The sequence below is a fragment of the Bos indicus x Bos taurus genome, chromosome 7, assembly GCF_003369695.1.
Source record: "Bos indicus x Bos taurus breed Angus x Brahman F1 hybrid chromosome 7, Bos_hybrid_MaternalHap_v2.0, whole genome shotgun sequence".
In the NCBI taxonomy this organism is placed as follows: Eukaryota; Metazoa; Chordata; class Mammalia; order Artiodactyla; family Bovidae; genus Bos; species Bos indicus x Bos taurus.
In genome coordinates, this window is record NC_040082.1 from 94,690,948 (window position 1) to 94,708,087 (window position 17,140).

At 58.8% G+C, this 17,140-nt stretch overlaps 1 protein-coding gene across 3 annotated transcripts; it reads left to right on the forward strand.

The window, feature by feature from the left end:
- Nucleotides 1–224: 224 nt before the first annotated feature.
- On the forward strand, nucleotides 225–15,567 carry ZNF653 (zinc finger protein 653). 3 transcript variants are annotated; one of them, XM_027547652.1, is made up of 10 exons: nucleotides 225–620; nucleotides 4,666–4,709; nucleotides 6,557–6,772; nucleotides 11,344–11,433; nucleotides 11,725–12,336; nucleotides 12,479–12,659; nucleotides 12,743–12,854; nucleotides 13,925–14,039; nucleotides 14,764–14,863; nucleotides 15,142–15,567. In XM_027547652.1, the coding sequence occupies exons 1-10, from the start codon at nucleotides 322–324 to the stop codon at nucleotides 15,317–15,319; spliced, it is 1,947 nt and encodes a 648-aa protein (XP_027403453.1). In that variant the 5' UTR covers nucleotides 225–321; the 3' UTR covers nucleotides 15,320–15,567. The 3 variants fall into 3 exon arrangements, with proteins under 3 accessions (XP_027403453.1, XP_027403454.1, XP_027403455.1); XM_027547653.1 differs by lacking the exon at nucleotides 11,344–11,433; XM_027547654.1 differs by lacking the exon at nucleotides 4,666–4,709 and having other exon boundaries at nucleotides 469–620.
- The last annotated feature ends 1,573 nt before the right edge of the window (nucleotides 15,568–17,140 follow it).

The following is a 17,140-nucleotide window of genomic DNA, read 5'->3' on the forward strand; positions in this document are numbered from 1 at the left end:
GAATTCAGGATAAAGGTATAGAGGAAGAATCCCCTACCCGCCGGGGGTCTATGGGTTCTCTTCGCTGTTTCCTCCCCGATCAGCCTCATACCTTCAACTACCCCTTCCGCCTCTTGTTTACTCAAAAGTTTAACAGAAGGGATTAAGAAGAGGGAGTTGGTGCAAGCGTTTGTTGCGCATGCGCAGCTTCTGCTCTCGGTCTCCTTTTGACGCCGTGGGGCAGTGAGAGTCCATCAGAAATTTCCCGCCGGCGCGGAACATGCGCGCCACTTCCGGCCGGGCTCCTAACAACGGGGGAGGCTGGTAACCAGGGAGGGGGGGATGGCGGAGCGGGCGCCGGAGCCCGAGGCGGAGGCGGAGGCTGAGGCAGGCGCAGGCGGGGAGGCGGCCGCCGAGGAGAGCGCTGCGGGCCGCAAGGCGCGGGGCCGGCCGCGGCTCACGGAGTCGGACCGGGCCCGGCGGCGGCTCGAGTCCCGGAAGAAGTACGACGTGAGGCGCGTGTACCTGGGCGAGGCGCACGGGCCCTGGGTGGACCTGCGGCGCCGCAGCGGCTGGAGCGATGCCAAGCTCGCCGCCTACCTCATCTCGCTGGAGCGCGGCCAGCGTAGCGGCCGCCACGGGTGAGGGGGCCCGGCGTGAGGGTGGGAGGGAGTGAGGGAGGAGACGCCCCCATCCCCCGCTGAGCCTGGCCCCGCCCCCACTTGCCCCCAGGCCCCGCCCATGGCACCTGTGAGCCCCGCCCGGCGCCCCGGCGGCCGGCCTGGGTCTCCGACTGCAGGTCCTGGGACGCGCCTGGCTCGCGGCCCCACCTCCCGTCGCTCCGACTGCCCAATCCTAGGATGTATCCAGCCTCTCGACCCGCCTCCTGGGCCCTTGGCCCCGCCCTCTAGGGCTATGGCTGCCCAATCCTGGTATGGGACCCACCTCCAAGCATTCTAACGGCCCAGTCTCTGGAGGGGCGGCCCCGCCTCCCCGAAGCCTCAAGGTTCTGAGGTCTCCACTGGCCCCAGGAACCTCAAAGGCCTCATCCCCTTAAACCTCCACAGTGTAGCCTGGGGCTGTGACTGAACATCCCAGGCCTCCCAGCCCTAACCGTCCTGAGATTCCAGTGACCCACCTGGCATTGCATGGGGTCCACTCCCAGAAACCAAGGCCGCACACTCCCAGAGGACCCCTTACAATCCCACAACCTCTTGGCTCTTGGGGAACACCTCTGCCTAGGGAGACTCGGGTGAAGAGGAAACCCCAAGTTAGCTCCTCAGGTGGAGGGCAGAGGTCTTTATGGAACCTTGGTCTTAAAAATGACCTGTAAGGAAGGAATTCTCTTTCTGCCTTATAGGTTGGTGTGATGATTAAATGAGTTAAATTACACCGAAATGCTTAGAACAGTGCCCGGCACATAGTGAGCTGTCTGAATATTAGCTGTTACGATGTTTGTTTCCTATCGCAAGCAATGCTGCAACAAAACCCTGGTCTGCCCTGGTTTTCACTTGCATACTTTCAACACATTTCTCTCAGAGGAGATTCTGGGGATCAGGAATCAACCAGAACCTGCTGAATTATACCCACTCCCTCCCCAGGGTAGCAGGCTGGCTTATATGCCCAACAAAGAGCAGGGCAAGAAATGCTAGGAGCTTATACAACTTCAGGCCAGTGTCACAACTATTGGAGTTTCTGATTCAGTTAGTCTGGGTAGAGTTGCAGATCCTATATTTTTTCTGAAGAGCTGAAGCTGTATAGCTGGAGCTGAGAACCACTGGCCAGAGGGAGCCCCTGGAGGTTCCTAAGCTGAAAGTGATGTTTCCAGAAGCTTGTCTGAGCTGCAGCTGTGTGGGCCTGCAGGACTGGGGCAGGGGCACTGAGACACCCCAGGCTGTGTGTGGTGTGGCAAAACCTGGCCTCAGGGCACAATACGTGAGTAATCCAGAAAATACACTCAGGGAAATTTCTTCCTTTAACCTGCATGGCAATTCTGTGTGGGAGGCACCGCAGTTATCCCCACTTCACAGATAAGAAAACTGAGGCCCAGAGGGGACAAAACCTGCTTGAGATTACATAGGCTGCTGCTGCTAAGTCGCTTCAGTCGTGTCCGACTCTGACCCCATAGACGGCAGCCCACCAGGCTCCCCCGTCCTTGGGATTTTCAAGGCAAGAATACTGGAGTGGGTTGCCATTTCCTTCTCTAATGCATGAAAGTGAAAAGTGAAAGTGAAGTCGCTCAGTCGTGTCCTACTCTTAGCGACCCCATGGACTGTAGCCCACCAGGCTCCTCCATCCATGGGATTTTACAGGCAGGAGTACTGGAGTGGGGTGCCATTGCCTTCTCTGGATTACATAGGCAGTCAGTAGCAAAGATGAGACTTGAACTACGGTCCGAGTGACACCAAGCCTGTCTACACCACGAAGTGAAGTTCCCAGCACCCCAGCCATGGTGAGGCTATGAATGGGTGGAAGTGGTTGTGGGTGTTTAGATTTGGGTTTGGGTGAGAATTGAGGCAATCAGTCTGGCCCCTTGGAGGGGAGGTGGGGCCATGGGAGGGCATAGAGGCTCCTGGGATGGGACATGGGCACGGATTCCTGGGCAGAGCCTGGACAGGAGGGATAGAGGAGCCCAGAGGAGCTGTCCTGGGACCAGACGTGGAGTATGGCAGCTGAGACTTGTCATCAGGCTGGACAAGGGTCAGAGAGGGTGGGCATTGGAGCTTAAGAGAGACCCTAGCCCAGCTTTCAGGATATTTATGGCAAGAGGGTGGTCCTAGCCACAGTAAGGAGACCAGTGTCTCAGGTCCTGGCTCTGTGACAATATTGAGAATCATAATGGTCATCATTGGGCTTCCCAGGTGGCTCAGTGGTAAAGAATCCACCTGCAATGCAGGAGACTTGGGTTCGATGCCCTGGAGGAGGAAATGGCAACCCACTCCAGTATTCTTGCCTGGGAAATCTCATGGACAGAGGAGGCTGGTGGGCTAGAGTCCATGGGGTTGCAAAAGAATTGGACACGACTGAGCGATTAAATAATGTGATCATTATCACCATTTGCTGAGTGAATAATTACCAGGCTCTTTACAATGTCTATAACGTCGTGCCAACCCCATGAAGAAGGTACTGTCATGAGCCCCACTACAGATCGATAAACTGAGGCACGGGGAGGCAGGGTTGCTCACCCACGGTCCCAGAGCCTGCTGCTATGGTTTAGATGAGGAAGAGCAGAGAAGCAGTCTGAATCAGGTGGGCAGACCCTGAAGCATGGTGGCAGGAAGGTGGAGGGAGGCCTGGGCCAGTCCAGGAAGAGATGGCTCTAAAGCATCTCGGAATCTGTGCTGGATTGCAGCTGGGAGACCCACGTGGGGTCAGGAATCTGCTTGGCAGATCTGGTGGCCATCCTGGTATAGTAGACCATGGGCCCCCCTTGCCTTTGGGCTCCCCCAGGCCATGGCCCACTGGGGCACACAGTGTGGGGACCCAGGCAGGGCGGGGGAAAGCTCTGGAGGCAGGTGGACACAATGGCATGGCCTTTGGGCAGGACCTTCGTCGAGCGGGCCGTTAGGGCCTGACCATCTTCCCAGGACTCTGGTCCAGCCTCAGGGGCAGAATGTGCAGGACCTTGGATGGGGCAGTCTGAGGTCGTCTATGATGGTGCTATTGGGTAGCAACTGACTACAGACTCAGTGGCTTTAAAAGTACACAGATTTATGATCTCACATTTCTGCAGGTCAGGTATCTGGCACATTGTAGCTGGATCCTCAGCTCAGGGTCTCAAGGCTGAAATCAAGGTATCAGCCTGATATGCCATTGTCGCCTAGAGGCTCACCCAGGGAGAGACCTGCCTCTAAACTTGCTCAGAGCTTTGGAAGAATCCATTTCCTCGGGGCTGTACGGCTGGGGTTCCTACAGTCTTGCTGGGCCATTTTCAGGTCCTGGCGCCTCACAGGCCCCCTTGCTCTCTGTCTCCAGTCTCTGGCTTCAGGCCCCCTTGCTCTCTGTCTCCAGTCTGTGGCTTCAGCAGTGCATTTATTATTGTTATTAGTTTTACTCCTTTACTTTCGGTCGTGCTGGGTCTTCGTTGCTTCGAGGGCTTCTCTCTAGTTGCGGAGAGCGGGGACTGCTCTCTAGTTGTGGTGTGCGGGCTTCTCACTGCAGTGGCCTCTCTTGTTGCAGAGCACAGACTCCAGAGTGCGCAGGCTTCAGTAGTTGCAGCACATGGGCTCAGTAGTTGCGGCTCCCGAGCTCTAGAGCACAGGCTCAGTAGTTGTGGCCACAGGCTTATTTGCTCCACGGCATGTGGGATCTTCCCAGACCAGGTTTCAAACCTGTGTCTCCTGCACTGGCAGGCAGAGTCCTCAACACTGAGCCAGCAGTACACTTTTAAAGTCTTCCCCGATTAGGTCAGACTCCCCAAATAAACTCACCCTTGATAAGTCTACTCCCCAGTCTGGGGACCCTGGGCAGGCGGCCTCACGCTGAGGGCCTCAGTTTCCCACTCTTTGAGGTGGGTGATGATGGTAGACCCCATGCCAGGGCAGCAGAGCCCAAGTGAAGCCGCCGTGGACAGCAGGCCAGGCCCAGGAAGCAGAAGCTCCCATGCTGCCCCACATGAGCAGGATTAGGGTCTCACCATCATCAGTCCCCGGGGTCACTCCCCACTGCCTCCTCTCTCTGTTACAGGAAGCCTTGGGAGCAAGTCCCCAAAAAGCCAAAGCGGAAGAAAAGTAAGTGGAGCTGTGGCCAGGGTGGGGGTGGTGATGGGAGTAAGTGGCTTTGTGGCTGGTTCCCACCCTCCCTCCCTCGCAGATGGTTTATGGAGGGCCTACGCATGCCAGGCACCATGTGAGATGGGGCAGAGTCAGCCCTGGCCTCCCAGAGCCCATAGTCTCACAGGAAAGATGGGGGGGTGGGGGGCAGACCAAGCAGGCCTGGGGTGGGGATGTAGGGGCACCAGGAGGCCCAGAGGAGAGGCCTGACCCAGCCTGGGGCTTGGGTGGGAGTGGGGCCAGGAAGGGTCGGAGGCAACCTGAACCAGTGCTGTGCCCAGCGAGAGTGCTCTCATTGCCCCCATCTGACCCAGAAAGGCTGAGTCACTGCCCCAGGCTGCACAGCCAGAAAGTGGCCAGGCCAGACTGCAAACCCAGGTCTGTGCATCTCCCAAGGGGTCCCATCCGCTCCTCTGCTCTCCTGCCCGGTGCGTGGGAGTCAGCTGGGGAGGAGCCAGGCAGAGCAGAGGGAACTGTTTGTGCCCCAGCCTACAGGGCGTGTGGTGTGCCAGGCTTGAGGGGAGCTGGGTGTGGGCTGTTGGAACAGAGGCTGGAGCTCCTCCCAACCCCCTGGCCAAGACCCCGAGCCGTGGGGCAGTGGGTCTTAGGCCACGTCCAGCAGGGTGAGGGCCTGTGGTCCAGGGACATCCGTCTGATGTCAGTGAGCCCCTCCCCTTCCCCTTCTCATGGTCAGATGCAGAAGCTGAGCTAAGACCGTGACTCTCAATCCCAGAGGAGATAAGGAGGCAAGTGCTGGGCAGGAGAGGTGGCTGCTGGTGGTACCCCATGATCATCACTGGGTTGGTGGCCCTAGCACCATCCCTAGCCCCAGGACCTTTCCTAGACCCCCTCCCTCTTCATCCCCCAGCCTGGAAAGTCAAGGGCACACCTTCCTCCCCATCAGCTGCAGGACTAGGATCATCACAGGAATCTTAGGTACCATTACCTGTCCTGGGCCCTATGGATGTCGTCACTCCCTGCCTCCGGCAGCCCTTAGGAAGTGGGGACCATTATCCTCTCCCGGCCCAGAAGGGGAAACTGAGGTTCAGAGAAGCTGAGCCACTTACAGGGAAGTGGCAGAGCTGGGATTTTAGCCCAGGCAGTCCAGCTCCAAGGGCGAGGGGCAGGGCAGGTGTCTGGAGGAGGAGGGCAGAACCCTTGAAAAGGCCCTAAGGCCAGACCGTACTTCTGTAGGTGAGGATCTGGGAGGAGGCCCTGAGCCTAGAGTGGCGTGATCAGGGAAGCAGTGGGAGGAGGTGATGGCGGGAGGTGATGGGGCAGGACATGCAGGGCTTGGGAAACCTCGGGGAGGTCTTTGGCTTTTACCCCCAGTGAGATGGGAGCCCCGGTAAATTCTGAGCAAAGAAGGGTGGTGACTTGGCCCAAGTGTTCAGAGGTGCCTTCTGTCGGCCGTGGTGGGTAGGGGCAGAGGTAAAAGCTGGGTGAGCAGGGTGCAGTGACTGAGCTGGGCAGGCAGGAGATGCCAAGCTGACGAGGACGATCCTAACTGTAACCAGCAGCTGACAGCTGCGCACCTGCCAAGTACCAGGCTTTGTCGTGTGTAGGACTCAACCCCAACAGTGGGGACAGTCCCTGGCTAGCCTTTGTTGTCTCCAGGGCAGGCCTCACATTTCTGAGCCTCAGTTTCCTCATCTGTGTACTGGGGACAGGCCCAGACAGGACTCAGGAGGGTGTCTTAACCTCTGGGGAGCCGTAAGGCTGAGGATGGTTCTGGGGGCCCCGCTGCTGGGCGGGGTTGGGGGGCAAGCACTGCCCCTCACGCTGCCCCGGGCCTGTGTGTGCAGGGCGGCGACGCAATGTGAACTGCCTGAAGAACGTGGTGATCTGGTATGAGGACCACAAGCACCGCTGCCCCTACGAGCCGCACCTGGCTGAGCTGGACCCCACCTTCGGCCTGTACACCACGGCTGTGTGGCAGTGTGAAGCCGGGCACCGCTACTTCCAAGACCTGCACTCCCCCCTGAAGCCGCTCAGTGACTCGGACCCCGAGAGTGACAAAGGTGGGTCTGCTGGGGGAGCAGGGAGGGCGCACCATGGCCTGCGGGGTCTGTGGCCCTGCCAGCATCAGGCCAGCATCACAGACCTCACAGCGAGTAACACGGCCCTGATGTTGGGTGATCTTGCCGTCCTTGAGTCCTTACAGAGCCCGAGAGCTGGTCCCCATTCTGCGAAGGGACCACCAGGGCGTGACGCAGTGTGCCCGAGGTCAGGGGTAGGCAGAGCTGGGATCCAGGAACCCAGCTCAGTGGCTGGAGGGCCTGGCAGGTGCTGGGCCTCTCCTGGCCTCTTTGTTCTCCTTTACTTCTCCGCCTCTTTCTCAGGAACCTCATCCTCTTGCCCTCCCTGCAGCCTGTTCTCCTTCTCCCTGTGCCCCATTCTCTGCTCTTGACCTTTCTCTGGTCAAGAAGACCAGAGACCCACTTCCCCCTCCTATCTTTCTGTATTTCGTCCTCACTCTTTCTGCCCCCAACATCATCTCATGCCTTTTCCTTCTACCCCCCACTGTCTCTCCTCCATCTCACTCCCCTTTTCATCCCTTTATCCCTCCCCAACCACTGGCCCTGCATGCTCATCTCTCACTGCCCCAGTCCTTCACCTGCCATTCCACGTCGCATGCATGCACGCACACACACACACACGTGAGCCAGCGGCCTGCTCAGGACTAGGAGGGCCCCGTTGGCTCTGGTGGGGGAGCAGAGGAGACGTTGTGGGTGGTGAGGGGCTGCCCACCTGCCTCAGGAGCTTGGCACCAGAAGAAACCTGGGGCCCACTGCCAGGCACCCTGCTGGAGCTGAGGGTGGGGTCAGCGACCAGGGCTGGCAGGCATCTCTGAGCAGGTGGCATCCCAGCTGGCCAAGGGGAAGCCGTGGGCGAGAGGTGTTCCGGGTGGGCACCCCGGCCAACGGCTGTCCCGTGGTGTGTCAGCCAGGCTCCCAGAGAGCAGCCAGCCCCGTGGCCATCTTGTCCTCCTGATGCCAGGCCCTGCCCTGAACCACCCTGGACCCTCCCCACTGCCCCGTCATTAGCAGTTGAGGAAACCAAGGCTCCTGGGAGTCATGTGACTGGCCCATCTGGCTCTGTGTCTGGCTAGGTTGGGGGTGGTACCCAGAAGGATCCCTTGATGGCCCAGCCCAACTGTGACACCAGTGGATTCTGGGTCTGGGCTGTCAGGAATGAATGCTGGGAGCAATTGGCCAGGTCTGTTGTGAGCGCTGGCCGGGGGGGAGGGGGAGGGAGTGGCTGTGTCCCTGTTCCAGCCCTGGCCCCTCAACAGCACCCTTACCAGCTCTCTGCCAAGGGCGGACCTCCCACCAGGACCACAGGATGCTGGTGGGTGCACGGCCAATTCTGTCATTAACATCATTATTAACTGGCAAGAAGTCTAGTGTCCACTTAACAGCTGGACATTGTCATTGGGAATCCAGGCACACGCCCTGGCCAGGCCCCAACTCTCTAGGAAGCTGCCCCCACTCCAGGGTGGAGCCACAGGGCTCAGTCCACCCTAAAGATTACAGAGTGTTAGAAGGAGGGGCAATTGGGACTTCCCTGGTGGTCCAGCACATAAGACTTCCTCGCTACCAATGCTGGAGACCTGGGTTCAATTGCTGGTGAGGGAACTCGTTCCTACATGCTGCAACTAAAGATCCTGAGTACTGCAACTAAGACCCAGTGCAGCCAAATAAATAAATATTTATTTAAAAAAAAAAGGAGGGGCAATCCCCCCCACCCTACCCCTGCTGCTGCCTAGGGATGAGTCAAGGATGCATGGGGGAATATTATTATTCTATAATAACTATGATGGGAAACACTGATGAGGTGCTTACCATAAGCCCTACTGTCCTATTTACTCATTTAAATACCCCCAAACACCCCCTGGGTGGGTGCCAAGTTAGCCCCAGGCCCAGAGAGGTTAGCAGGCACCCCCACTTTACACAGGTGGAGGAGTGGGCACTGGGATCCCCCTCCAGAGCCTGTATTCTCCACATGACCCTCTGGGACTGTAGATGTGATATGTAGTACCCAGACAGTATACCCCAGCTGTGTCTCGAATGAGTAGCTGAAGGGACAGTCATTCATTTGCCCAGTCCCCAGTTTCTTCCTGCGTGTGGACATTAGTACCAAATGCCTGGGTAAGATGCCTAGCCCCCTTGGACTTCATCACAGCCTTGGTCTTGGATTCCCTCATTCTTACAAACTTGAGCTCAACGTGGACCAATCAGCTGGTACCCTGTGCACAGGGACCCCCCATCTTTGTGGAGTTTATGGTCTAGAGAAGCAGACAGTAAACAAGATAAACAAGTAAAACCTAGAGTGAAGTGGAAGGTGGCAAGTATTGGGGGAAAAACAGGAGAGAAAAGGGCGCAATTTGAAACAAAGTGGTCCAAAGCATCCCTGAAGAAATACCACTTGAGGAAGGTTGTGATGGAGGTGAGGGAGGAGCCCACGCAGGCATCTGCAGAAAGAGGATTTGGCAGAGCGAGTGGCCAGTGCAAAGGTCCTGAGGCAGAAACCTGCCCAGCATCTCCAGGTATGGAAAGGAGGTCATTGGGGCTGGAGAGGAGATGATGGGGGCAGATTGCGGGCTTTGTGGTCATGGAAGAGTTTGGCTGGTATGCCAAGTCAGTTGGGAAGGGCATTAACTGAGGTAAGGCCAGAGGCTGACACAAATGCACCCCACCTCCTGTGACCTGACACAGCTCACTTCCACTCTTGTTCTACTGGGACTCATCTGTATTGCCACGCCTAACAGCAAAGGCTGCTGGGACATGTAGTCCACCAGGTGTCAGGAGGAAGAGACGGGGGAGGGGGGCACACGGGGCGGGGGGTTGTTCGGTGAGCAGCTGCCCTGTCTCTTCCACAGGAAGCAATGAGCAGATTCTTAGAAAGGGAGATGACCTAAGCAGGTGTTCACAGGCTCCCTCTGACCCCTGAGGACAAGACAGACTTGGTGGGGGACAAGGATGGGAGCAGGGGCACCCATTAGAAAGAAGTGCATGTTCTGGGCTGGTGGGACTCTCCCCAGGATTTGCGGGGCGGGGGTAGGAGAAGCTGCCTGCCCAGGGATGTATTTTGGAAGCAGGGCCAACAGGTTTTGCTGACAGATTGGAAGTGGGTGTGAAAGGGAGAAGTCAAGGAGAGCCCCAGGACTTTGGCCTGAGCAGTCGGACGGGCACAGCTGCCACCGGCTTAGATAGGGATGTCTTTGAGCCTTTCTCTGAGGGGAGATTCAAACCAGAGTCTGAGACGCCCATAAGACCCCCACACACACCAGAGAGAGCAGTGGAGGACGCAGTGAGGTGTGACAGTCTGTACCTCCACAGGAGGTTCGGGTGAGAACTGTCCACCGGAGGCACCAGGCCATGGGGAGAGATGGCACTATAATAAAAATAGATGCAGGCAGACCTAGGTGACGTTGCAGCTTTCATTCCAGACCACCTCGATAAAGCAAATATCGAAATAAAGGGAGACCCATGAGCTTTTTGGTTTCCCAGTGCATGTAAAAGTTATGTTTATACTAAATTGTGATCTGTTAAGTGTGCAATAGCATTGCAGGGGAAAAGGTACATTCCTTAATTTAAACATATTTTATTGCTGGGGAATTCCCTGGCAGTCTAGTGGTTAGGACTCTGATCCCACTGCAGAGGGCATGAGTTTGATCCTTGGTTGAGGAATTAAGATCCCACATGCTGCACACCTGGGGAACAGTCCAATGAAGTGACTCAGGGATGAGCCCCTAGAAGGCTTTAGGATGGGAGCCAGTCACCAGTGGCAGCTCTCAGCCCCAGCCCCAACCCCCAGAAGCAGATGGGGGCTGGAGAAAGTGAAATTCACTCAGTCGTGTCCGACTCTTTGTGACCCCATGGACTGTAGCCCACCAGGCTCCTCCATCCATGGGATTCTCCAGGCAAGAATACTGGAGTGGGTAGCCATTTCCTTATAAAAACTTTTGGGAATTCTCTGGCGGTGCAGTTCTTGCCTAGAGAATCCCAGGGACCGCGGGGCCTGGTGGGCTGCCATCTATGGGGTCGCACAGAGTCAGACATGACTGAAGCGACTTAGCAGCAGCAGCAGTAGTTGAGACTCTGTGCTTCTACTGCAGGGGGTGCAAGTTCCATCCCTGGTCAGGGAACTAAGATCCTGCACGCCCTGCAGCGCGGCCAATAAATAAATACATAAAGTTTTAAAAACTCTTAAACAGTGAGGTTCTGAGAGCGTCCAGGTTGGTGGACATGTTGAGGTGCTGGGAGACTGGTGTATCTGTAGAGAGCCTCTCAGCTCCATGACGGGCCCCACACATGCACACATAATTACCTTGCCCTGCGTTTTTCTTCCATCGGGCAAATGCTGAGATGTATCCTTTATAATAAAACTGTAATCAGAAGCAGATCACTTTCTTGAGTTCTGTGAGTTGTTCTAGCAAATTATTGAAACTGAGCAGAGGTCTGCCAGAGCCTCCACTTTATAGCTGGAAGTATGGGTGATCTGGGACTTGTGACTGGTATCTGAAGTGGGGGCAGTCTTGTGGGATTGAGTTCTTTAACGTACGGGGTCAGACACGGTCTCTGGACAGATGGTGACAGAACTGAATCCAATTGTTGGACTGGCTGGTGTCCAGGAGGAGGGCGGTGTTTAACGCGGCCAGCCCGACCAATATGCTGGGGTGAGTGGAGAGCTGAGGAGAAGCCCCAGCGAGAGCTTGCCAGGCCCATAAGAACAGAAAAGGCTGAGAAGGAGCCACCAGGGAGGAGCCAGGAAGCCTGAGTGTGGGTCTGGGGGCTGAGGCAGGGGAGTATTCCAAAGTGCAGGGCAACAGTGGAGGATATGGGACTGAGCTGACTACTCTTACAGGGGAGTCGCAGTGCCCAACCCCTGGGGCAGGTGGGCTTCCAACAAAAACCAGCTGCTGCCGTTGTACACTGTTGTAACCATCCCCTCTCCTCTGTCACCACAGTGGGCAATGGCCTGGTGGCCGGCAGCTCTGACTCGTCCAGTTCCGGCTCTGGCTCTGACTCCGAGGAGCCCCCCGAGGGCCAGCCAACCAAGGCGACAGTGGCCACGGCGGCAGTCACGCCCACCAGCCCGGCGGGCAGCAGTGGGCTCATCACACAGGAGGGCATGCACATCCCCTTCGACGTCCACCACGTGGAGAGCCTGGCTGAGCAGGGCAACCCGCTATGCCCCAACCCGGCCAGCAGCGGGCCAGAGGCCCTGGAGACAGTGGTGTGCGTGCCCGTGCCCGTACAAGTGGGCCCGGGCCCTGGCACCCTCTTTGAGAACGTGCCCCAGGAGGCACTGGGCGAGGTGGTGGCCAGCTGTCCCATGCCAGGCATGGTGCCCGGGTCGCAGGTGATCATCATCGCTGGCCCCGGCTATGATGCCCTCACGGCTGAGGGCATCCACCTCAACATGGCAGCTGGCAGCAGTGCCCCCGGAGGGGGCCTGGGCGATGAGGTGCCCTGTGCCATGATGGAGGGCGTGGCTGCCTACACACAGACAGAGCCGGAGGGTGGCCCGCCCAGTACCATGGACCCTGCTGCCATGACAGGCATTGAGACCAAGAAAGGTCTGGGGGAGCCATTCCAGTCCGGGGGCTGGAAGGGGGGGCACATTGGGACCTGGCGAGGGGAGGGCGAGGAGTGACCCCAGAATGAGCTTCTCAACAGCCTTAGTCCCCGTGGGCACTCACTCTGTGTCCATCCCCGTAGAGAAGGAGGACCTGTGCGTGCTCAAGAAGGAGGAGAAGGAGGAGCTGGTGGCCCCCGAGATGGCCGAGCTGGCTGCGACGGTGCCTGAGAGCGCCGAGCCTGACGCTGAGGCCGACGGGGAGGAGCTAGAGGGCAGCGACATGTCCGCCATCATCTACGAGATTCCCAAGGAGCCTGAGAAGTGGGTGCCAGGCGGGTGGAGGCAGGGACTAGGAGCGGCTCCTGGTGCGGGAGCACCGATGCCACAGGCCCCTTTCCCTCTAGGAGGCGGCGGAGCAAGAGGTCGCGGGTGATGGATGCCGATGGCCTGCTGGAGATGTTCCACTGCCCCTACGAGGGCTGCAGCCAGGTCTACGTGGCCCTCAGCAGCTTCCAGGTGAGCCCCCCACCCAGGTAGGCCCAGCAGGGCTGCCTGTGCAAGGCATCTGGGCACTATGGCTTGTGGGGCAAGGCCTCCAGGCACCACTGGCCTGTCTCGCACGCATACACCTGGCCCCAGCTGGTCTCAGCCTCACCACAGAGAGGCAGGCATCACCTCTGTGCCTTCCCCTCTTGTCCTCCAGCCCTGCCCATCCTGCTCCTTTGGCCAGCCACTGTCTCTGCACAGCCTGTATCCTGCCTGGCCCCAGGGGCTCCCCCCACACTCCCCTTCTTCCAGCACCTGAACTCTCCCCGCCTCTGCCCAGGCCACCCTGTCAGCTCAGGGTGCCTTCTCTCCAAGCTTAACTCTGTGTGCCCCTCTGCCAGGAAGCCCACCCTACTTCCCTCCTCACCCCTGTCACTCACTGCACTACCAGGACATGCCTGCAGTGTGCCCCCTGGGGTCTGGAGAGGGTGCCCTGAGAGCAGAGACAGGGTTCCATCACAACCCCACTCCTGGCACAGGACATGGCTCCAAGAGAACTTGGAATTTGCCAAGTCATGTTTTCATTAAGCACGTATTGAGCCCCATCTGTGTGCCAGGCCTGGTGCTGCACACTGGAGCGGTTGTGCCAGTGAGTTAAAGAAAGAACAAAGGAATGAATGACTTGGGGGCTGCCTGCTCCAGGCTCTGGGGGCAGCTCAACAGCACAGAAAGAGTCACTGTGAGGCTGACAGCCCTGGACTCCAGTCCTAGCCCTGTCACTGCCCACCTGTAAGACAAGACCAAACCACTAAGCCTCCAGAGCCTCAGTTTCCCTATCCACAAGCTGGGCTGGTGGCAGCCCCTTCCCGTGGTTCTGACATGGTTCTGATGAGGCTGACGGATGCCCCAGCCCAGAGTCTGACTGGAGCAGGTGCCCGGTTAAGCTGCTCTTTGATCCCAGTTGTGCCCCTGGGCCCCAGCTTGGGTCTGGGAGTCCCTCCTAAGGGCAGGGGCAAGCCCCCACCGGCCCCTATCTGTCCCCACCCTGTAGAGCTCCCAAGTGGGCCCATGGCACCCACTCCTGCCCCTCTCACCCCCAGAACCACGTCAACCTCGTGCATCGGAAAGGGAAGACCAAAGTGTGCCCTCATCCTGGCTGCGGCAAGAAGTTCTATTTATCCAACCACCTGCGGCGGCACATGATCATTCACTCAGGTCAGACCCAGGGCCGGGTTGGCAGCTTGAGCTACAGGCAGGGGGCCCTGGGCCTGGAAGCCAGGGCTGGGAGCAGGGTGCAACCTGGGCCTGGGGCTGCCTCTCTCAGAGCCTCCTCCATGTCCACCGCAAGGGCTGGTGTGAGATGGTGGAAGTAAAGCAGTTCACTGGGCACGTCCCCAGTGGTCAGTAAGCTGGAGCTGCATGGCCACAAGGACACCTGCTGTTATGAGTCATGTGTAGCTGGGCAGGGGCTGGCTGCCTCGTCCCTAGCTTGGCCTCTGGGCTCCCCACTTCTGCAAGCAATGCTCATGTGGGAGCTGTTTCAGGACTGAGCAGGAACACTGAACCACCCCAGGGTAGGGAAGTGGACTTGAGACAGGATTTCTGTTCCGTCTGCCACAAGCACCTCCCTGACCCAGGTCATAGCCTATAGGTTCGTGGGGAGCGCTGGTGCCTCCCCCCATGCCCAGCGAGAGGGCACGGCTTCAGACTTTTCGAGAAGCCGGAACTTTAGATTTTTATGTGAAATCGCCCCAATAGGTGAAATATTTGGGTCAAACTCAGGCCCACTCTGGCTTGGCAGTTTGCGTCCTGTGCCCCTCAGGGATCTGAGTTCAGATTCTTGCTCTGCCTAATCGCCTTCCTAGGCAGCCTCCGAGCCTCCTGCGAGGATGTAGCTGCGCTTCATTTTAGCTGCCTTAGTTATCATAGTCTTCTTCAGGTGTCCGTGAATTCACCTGCGAAACCTGCGGCAAGTCCTTTAAGAGGAAGAACCACCTGGAGGTACACCGGCGCACGCACACAGGCGAGACGCCTCTGCAGTGAGTGACGGGCTTCCGGCGAGGGGCTGGGAGGAAGGGCATCCGGGCCCGGACCCGCCCAGGGCAGTGCCTAGGCGGGTGACGCCCCCAGCGTTGCCTCTGGGGTTTCCAGAGTATCCCCCAGGTGGTACCGCCCCTTTCTGGGCCGGCCCCGCCCTAGTGGTTGGGCCCCATCCCCGAGGCGAGGTGACCCCTCCCCGGTGCTTCTCTTCGGCCCCGCCCACTCTGACCCCCGTCCCCCCCCCCCCCCCCCGTGCCTCCTGCGGGCTGTCCCCCAGGTGCGAGATCTGTGGCTACCAGTGCCGACAGCGGGCATCGCTCAACTGGCACATGAAGAAGCACACGGCCGAGGTGCAGTACAACTTCACGTGCGAGCGCTGCGGGAAGCGCTTCGAGAAGCTGGACAGCGTCAAGTTCCACACGCTCAAAAGCCACCCGGACCACAAGCCCGCCTGATCCGCCCCGACCACTGAACGCCCCTATTTATTCGTCCGATTGGACACCATGCCCGGGCCTGTCAGGGCCGGGACATCCGCGGGGGGCCGCCCGGACCGCGGGCCGGAAGGAGGCGCCCCTGCTCCGCTCTAGGGCTGGACCCCCGGGGCAGGTCCCCCACCCCCGCCCGATTTCTGGAGCTGGCCCCTAGGGTTGCACTGCTGGAACTGTGTCAAGAGAGAAGAGCGAGATTAAAGAGCAAGAAAGGAGATGTTCTTCCCTAGGCTTGATTATTGGGGGAAGGCGGGCGGACCCCTCTCTGTCTCCAGCCTGGTCCTTTCCTGAACAAGGCGGAAGCGGACAGCACACTTTCCTGTCAACCTCCGCTCTGCCTCGGCTACCTGGGCCTGGCAGGCCTGTCCACTCCCTCCTCTGACAAGGTCGGGGATGGAATGTTGGGGCCCTGGAAGCTATTGAACATCTCTCAGGACTCGGGATCTGACTTCCTCTCTTAATTCCATCAGAGAACACTTATTCCTCACTCGGAGTGCTCAGGGACCAGTTGGGGAGATGTTCAGTAAACCCCTAAGTTAAACATCAACATCTGTGACAAGCGCCGCGCAGAAAGTAGAATGATAGTTTCTGGGGCTGCTGTTTAGGTTGGTGGTCCGGGGGCATTGGGGGGCTCTCTAGGGTGGTGGCATTTAACCAGAATGATAAAGGTTCCATCCCTGAAGGAAGCCGGAGAAGGCAAATGCCTAGTGGAAGGAACAGCTAGTGCCAAAGCCCCGAGGTAGAACTGGGCTCGGCGTGTTCCTGGAACAGGAAACCGCGGGGGGTGGGGAGGGATTTGGCAGCGGCAGGGCGGCTGCCTTGGCCCCATTTCCCAGAGGAGGATGCTGAGGCGGCCGCCTCCTCAATGCGGGCCGTCAGGGAGAGGGATGGGAAGCGATTCCAGGCCACGAGGCCGCCAGGTGGCGCGCAAGCCGCGTGGGCCCTGGTGGCCGCAGCCACGTGACTCCGGGGACCGCAGCCGCGAGCCGGGGCACGTGCCCGGGGGAGCCCTGTGGCGCCACGCGCAGATTGGCCCCGCCGGTTCCTCACCAGTTCGTGGGGGCGGGGCCGCAGCTAGGCTTCATTTTATTCTTCGGACTGGGAGCTACCCCAGCCGGGGATGGATGAGTCGGCGAGGATGAGCGAGTCCGGCTGCTGGGGCCGCCCCCGCGAGCCTCCCCGCGAAGCTCAGCCCCCTTAGCTATCCCCGCACAACCGGGAGCCAGCAGTTTCCATGGGAACTGCAGCCGGGTCTGCGCGGCCAGAAGTAGCCTTCCCGGCACGAGCACAGTTTCCGATCCGACAGGAGCCAGGAGGAACATGCGGCGGGGAACAAGCCATCGGTCGGGGTGCCCGGGGTCGACAGCGAGGTCGCCCAGGCAAATCCAAATAGGGCCAGCTCGGGACCCGCATCGCCACCGCCCCGACTGCGCGGGCCATTACATTTGGTCTTCCCTTTCCATTCGCGTGGCCGCGCTCTCGGTTGCTCGCACTTCCATTGGCTCAATCTCGAAGGCATCTTCCCTCAATTCGCCCTCTTGGGGGCCATCCCTGATTGGTCAAATTAGGCTTTCCTCCTTGGGTTTGATGGCACTCTAGGACAGTCTGGAACCTAAAAGGGCGTGCAGGGACGAGGATGGAATTCAGGTTGCGACTTTCAAGTTAGGGGATCCGGGTTCCCCCGCCTGCAGCGCCCTGGACCGGGCCGTCGGACCGCTGTCTGTGGTGCTGAAGCCTCACTCGAAGGCGCCCCTAAGTGCTCTAGTGAGAACACCTCCTCGAGACTGG